Below are 6000 nucleotides of genomic sequence, written 5' to 3'. Positions count from 1 at the left end.
GGCTGCTGAGAATTTGCCCTCCCCGATCCATTTCCCACAATTTATCGGACTTTTGACTACCGTGAGTTGAAGGAATATTATTTGGCCTTTTTTATCTTTTAAAAATTTAAATATGCATCTCCGCTTGTTGGTGTTCCGGAGGCGGTTTTTTTGCATGAAATACTGGGAAACCTTCCAAGCACATACTCATACTTTTTGGGTCCGGTTCTCCCTCTAGTTCCAGTGGGCTTCTAACGGCGCGTTTGCCTGCTTGAGTAAGGATTTCCATATTTTCATTTTCTATTCTGACTTCGCTTACGTTCTTGTAGGATGTGCATTTTTGAGAGCTTATCAATTTTGTATTTTTAATAGGCGTGGATGTCATACTACCTTGGGCAATGTGTTGCAGCTCCTCGGTGTGTTTCGGCGTTTGCTTTAGGCACTCCAGACGCTGCCAGCAGTCTTTTGTTTTAGTTTGGCAATCTGCTTGCTTGTGACCTACTTCACCACAGTATTTGCAGGTTATTTTTTGCCCTTTATAGGTGACATATAGCTCTTCTCCTTTGATCCACAAATAGCTGGGGATTGGATTTTTTTTCCAGATCCTCGTTTTTCATGATCGCTGCTCGGCGACCAGTCAGTAGACTGTCTTTGTCTATTCTTCCGATGGTTTTTATTACCTGCCCGTACTTCGTTAGTTCTTCTTTTATGTCTTCATGGCTCATCGGTATTGGGACCCACGATAGGTTAACCAGCGTTGTTTCACTTTGATATAAGTGAGGTGCTTTAAAGGCATCGTTTTTTTTAGTTTTTTTCTTTTCTTTCTGCTATTCCTAATACTAAGGATAGCGGGTCATTTTCTTTCTTAATTATATTAACATTGGTTTCTCGCTTTAGATGTTCCTTTGTTCGTATCCACAAACAGTTCGGCCTTGCTGACAGCTGGCTGGGTTTTATATTTTTTTGAAGTACGTGTGAATACAATTGTTTTTGTGACATCGCTGAAGGCACTCGAGCTCCTTCCACCACGCCGACAAAAAGGAAAAAAACATCTAATAAACTTTTGCTAAAAATACAGTTCATCATCGCTTTCACTTTGGTGGCGACCACTATAAATTTACTATAAAAGTCCATATTTTCTGTTAAAAAGTGCAATTTGAATGTAATCAGTATTATTTTATTTATTTTAAGCTACATATAGTTACAACAATACAGAAATTGAACTACTAAAGGGTATACAGTAAAACATGCTGCAGTTAAATAAAAACGTTCAAGTGTTAAAGTATATACAAAATTAGTGCATAAACAAATCATGACATAATTAAATATGTTCAAAAGAAAATCAAGCCGTGTCCACTAAAAATGTTTTTCAGTTTAGGCAAGGCTCAGAACCCGCATGATGTCGCTGTAGAGTCGGCCACCTTCAATCTCTTGCATTATAACAGCGACTTGTGTGCCTCTGTCGACCCCGGCCATGCACGCCTCGAAAAATGTGCCGTTAAAACACTTTCCCATAGGCGGCTGGACCAGCGGGTAATCGAGAAGTCTATTAAACTCGATTGCTTCTTCAATGCAAAGTAGCCATTGACTGGATATCTGTATGTAGTCCATGCTGATATCCTGATACCTGTGAAAGGATTATGTTGTAACGGTCGTTGAAAGTTAGTTATGCCTGAATGTGTTTTTTTTTCCTGGGGAATTGGAATCATTTGCAAGTTAAAGCTGTATAGCACATATATACATGTTGTAACTATGTTTTCTCGTCACATTGGTAGTAAACAACGAATATTTACAAAATTAGAGAACCGTAAGCCCGCGACTTTAAAAATGCGTTGTTAATTGTTAAAAACATGATAAGGAAATATAAGGGATTTGAGTCCTGACTCCTAACAGTATCCCAACTTACCCCAGAGCTTACAGAGCTACATGATAGAATATATTGCAGCAAGAGCTACATGATAGAAGATATTGCTGAATTTAAGATATTTACGTGAAACTGTGTGAAAAAATATATGGGACGTACTGTTACAAGTTGTGATTAACTTACGATGATCGCATCCCATGCATGAGCGGTCGGTGACGATCACCACCATCTTTAGACTTCAAGTAAATCAGGCTGACAGTGAAGGCAAGTGCGGATATCGCTGTATCTCCCGGTGCCGTATTTCTGATCCAGTACACCCCACATGCCAGCAGAAGCTTCAACTCTTCACTGATGTTTGAGCAAGAATCTTCAAATTGACGAACTGCGTCTTCGTCCCCGACCAGTATAGATAGAATATGTTGTTTCCTAAACTCAATGAATTCTGGGTTTTTTTCCTGGTTGCCGTACACCTCAACCAACGCTGGGTTCAGGTTTCTTTGACGTCTCACACGGATTTCTTCCACCTCAGTATAGTCGTCCTCGACTCTATCGTATTCAACCACAACCAAATTATCTCCTGTCACCAAAAGTTGGTACATTTGTCGCCGCAAGGCTCTCGTTGCATTGTGGGGTGATGGTTCTTCCGGTTTACTCATCAAAACTCGAAGAAATCGTATTGGATTATCTCCCCCTGTAGGTGTTTTTTTCAGTATATCATGGGCAAAGCTTGGTATATTTTCCCTTAAGTTAGTTTCTGCCAACTCATCGTTTTCATCCTCCTCCGCATCATGCTCGTTGTTTAAAAGGAGGTTTGACATTTCTTCGTCTCTCACTTGCTCTCTCACTTTTAAACGAAATCTTCGAGAAATTCGAGGATGGCGAAAGGATGCGAGGCGCTCTTCCAAACGTCCTTGGATGTTAAGGTGATCATCTCTGTTTCCCAAAGAGGCGATGATACTTTTTATAAGGTCGTCATCCGTAGTATAATTATCAGCCATCCATCTGAAGTAGTTTGTCAAATGTTGAGGATAGGACCCATTGTTCTGAAAAAAATGACAAAAGTTATACTGATTGTATTTTAAATATTTGAGACAATATACAGATTATTTTGCAAATCTATATTGGTGCACGTCTACAATAGTTAAATGACTGTGGTTTTAACAAATAACAAACAACAGGTCGCTATAAATTTCTTTAACCACGCAACCATGTCCGTTTTAAACTCTAAAAAAATATTTATTTGTTAAAAAATATTTATTGGTAAAACGATTACCCATCATACCTTGAAGCGTAGACTGACAAACGACTGAAAAAATTTCTGCGGAAAGCAAGAGTTTCTGCCAAAGAATATGTCAAGGTACGAAACCACATTGCTGGGAATATGATATTGACGTGAAAAACTCTCAATGTGGTAGAGCTTTGCTTGGATGCCTTTTTCCTTGTTGATTTCCGCATCATTCTGTAAAATTATGTTAAGATATCGGCACTGAATGAATAGAACACAGGTCTTACATTCGATTTGAAGTATCTGGTCGGCAGGCAACCATCACTCAAGTTATACACGCAATACTGCGTATCACTCGCCAGCACTTTAGCACGAAGTAGATTAGCAATTGCTGCTGTGCTGGAATCTGTATCTCCCGCACCGTTAACAACAGGTATTCCCAATTCTTGATTCACCTCTTCTAAGATTGTACCTATAGAATATAGTGTTTTAGGGAATGTGTGTAGCAGTGGATCCCATCAATCACATTGTACCTTCGTACCATATTTCATTCGTTTTATATAGCAAGGCATAGCTATTACAGTTGTCGAACTGGTTGCCATTTATTAGAAATGACACATATAGGCACTTTTAACCTAAGTTAGTTATTGAACGTCGTTTGTAAAACTCGAATGACTAAAAATTTTGCCTGAAGAGCTTAAACACTAAGTATAAATGTGTCTGGCAGCAGCAGTATATACAGTAGGGTGGGGGGAGATGGGACACTTTTTAACTCTATATTTTCGTCCCATTTAGTAGTAAACAAAGAAAATTCAAGGAAATATAAAAATGTATCCTGAGGACTACCATGGGCCGTTGTAAATTGTTTAAAACACGATCAGGATCTTTGTAAATTATGGGCTAATGGTGTCCCAAATTCCCCCACCCCACTATATATACATATACGCACTTTTTCATCATAGGCGGGCACACAAATTTTATACTTACCACAAAGGTGTGACTTGTTCGGTTCTTTTGCTTCTCCCCTTCCAATGGATTGTCGCATTCTACGAATAATTTCTACCCTTTTCTTGATGTACTTTTCGTGGTTTGACTCAAATTTAAATCTAAGATAACAGAATAATTAGGTGTCCGTATTAAAATCGTTTATTAGTCAGGGTAAGAAACTTTTTACAAAATCTGAATTTTAATATCAAAGTAGTTGTGTTCGTAATTAATGTCAGTTTAATATGAAGGACACATGTTGATTTAAAGCTATTTGCAAAGGCAATGTCAACAATATATCATATGCACGAGCGGCACAAAGTTTGCTTAAAATATTTTTGTGGTTTTACGCAACTCCAACACGTATTTACCCGTCGAACACAACAACTGGTCGGATGCCACAAGTGCGAAGATTTGTGTAAAACTTGATCGTTTGCTCCCGAAATTGGTCAAACGGTGCTCTATAGATGCAAAAAACTATAATGGTGCTGTGGGGTAAGATGGGATGCAGCTAGCACATAAATCCCATATTTATTGATCGTGTTTTGAACAATTAAAAACGCTCTTTCAGAGTCGTGAGGGTGCGGTTACATGCTTCTGTAAACATTTTTTGTTTTCTACAAAAGGGTTCGAGAAAAGAGAAAGAAAACATGTTCAACATTATACCCAACCCTACTATAATTTTGGAGTCCAAATAGTTTAACATTCAAAACGACTAAATATTTGATACAGACGTATAGTAAAAACAGATGAACATATTTCTATGGTTTTGGGTAAAATTTTGCAATGAGAGGGATTTAACAAGTTATTACAAACCTATACCGTAAAAAGAGGTGAGTTTTTTGTTTAACTTTATCATACCTGCCCGTACAAGCGTTGTATATTTGGTACAACAGTTCGCTGCCATCTATAACCAGTATCTCGTTTCGAATGGTAACACTTTGAAAATTTTTATCTGTATATTTTTTGCAAAAGCTTTCAAAACCCTCAATGCCCATTCTGAAGTTCACTTTTAACAGTTGCCTACAACGCAAGACTAGAATCGAGACTAAAGTATTGATCTCAACAAAAGCAACGGCAGACAAGAATAGGGTACAACTCATGGGGAATACCCCGGTTTTTCATACTGTGAAATTACATTTCCACGTAACTTGGCTACATCCCGATACTATGAACAATGCCACAAGTTTTTTTTGTTGTTATTGGCCGTAAGCCATTACGTCACAGCAGATGTGACGTAATATCTTCTCTTGTGTCGTACGTCATTGTGTCGCAATGCCAGAAAAAAAAACGTGGCAGTTGGTTGGATTTGGCTGTACTATAACTTTGGGTTGGGGTTTGACGTTGGTTTTGGCCAAGTGTTAATGTGTGGATTTCGTCTTAAGCGTATAGATAAAAGCTTGTTGAAGCACAGCAGAGCAATCTGTACAGGCACGTTGAACTGATATCAAACATTGAACTGATATCACAAGTTTTCTTCAGTCCTAAACTAAAACAGGGTCCTACTAAAACACGCCCGGTGTGGGGCCCGCGGTAGGACCAGTTATACTAAAACACGCCCAGTGCCGGTGGGATTTCGTTCAAAGGAAGCTTTTCCTATGCAAGATCCACCAACATGTGCGTGGGAAACAAAACTTATAAAAAAATGAAAGATTTTGCCTGATGGAACATTGGAACTTATATTCTTGCTGCACACGTCAAAGGCAGTCGTGATGAGGAAACGGTTTTGTAATTCTTTGAATGTTCTTTGCTTCACTGTCAAATGGAACGAGAAAATGAAATGAAAAGGTAGTGTCCCGTATTACCCACCCGATATATTACCGAAACATAAATTTGCGCTAAAAATACAGTTCAGTGTGTATAAGTATTAACAAATGTAAAACAACTTCGTACATCATATTCAAAAACCTTAACTCGGGGGTCTTGTTAAACTAAAAATCTGTACACA

At 38.4% G+C, this 6000-nt stretch overlaps 1 protein-coding gene across 1 annotated transcript; it reads right to left on the bottom strand.

Moving 5' to 3' along the window:
• Positions 1–1140: 1140 nt before the first annotated feature.
• LOC100175319 (protein asteroid homolog 1-like) lies at positions 1141–5366 on the bottom strand. Its single transcript, XM_002130055.5, has 7 exons — positions 4914–5366; positions 4424–4513; positions 4056–4174; positions 3356–3540; positions 3126–3302; positions 2027–2886; positions 1141–1606 (listed from the first exon to the last, which is right to left on the bottom strand). The coding sequence occupies exons 1-7, from the start codon at positions 5153–5155 to the stop codon at positions 1354–1356; spliced, it is 1926 nt and encodes a 641-aa protein (XP_002130091.2). The 5' UTR covers positions 5156–5366; the 3' UTR covers positions 1141–1353.
• Between the last annotated feature and the right edge of the window lie 634 nt (positions 5367–6000).

This window comes from Ciona intestinalis, chromosome 1 (assembly GCF_000224145.3).
Source record: "Ciona intestinalis chromosome 1, KH, whole genome shotgun sequence".
Lineage (NCBI taxonomy): Eukaryota > Metazoa > Chordata > Ascidiacea > Phlebobranchia > Cionidae > Ciona > Ciona intestinalis.
This window is presented reverse-complemented; position numbering and strand designations above follow the sequence as displayed.

Coding starts and splice junctions, on each gene's coding strand:
- LOC100175319 (XM_002130055.5), bottom strand. CDS start 5,155: ATGAGTTGTACCCTATTCTTGTCTGCCGTTGCTTTTGTTGAGATCAAT. Junction 4,514..4,913: donor TACAACGCTTGTACGGGCAG/GTATGATAAAGT, acceptor TTGCATCTATAG/AGCACCGTTTGACCAATTTC. Junction 3,303..3,355: donor CCAGATACTTCAAATCGAAT/GTAAGACCTGTG, acceptor ATAATTTTACAG/AATGATGCGGAAATCAACAA.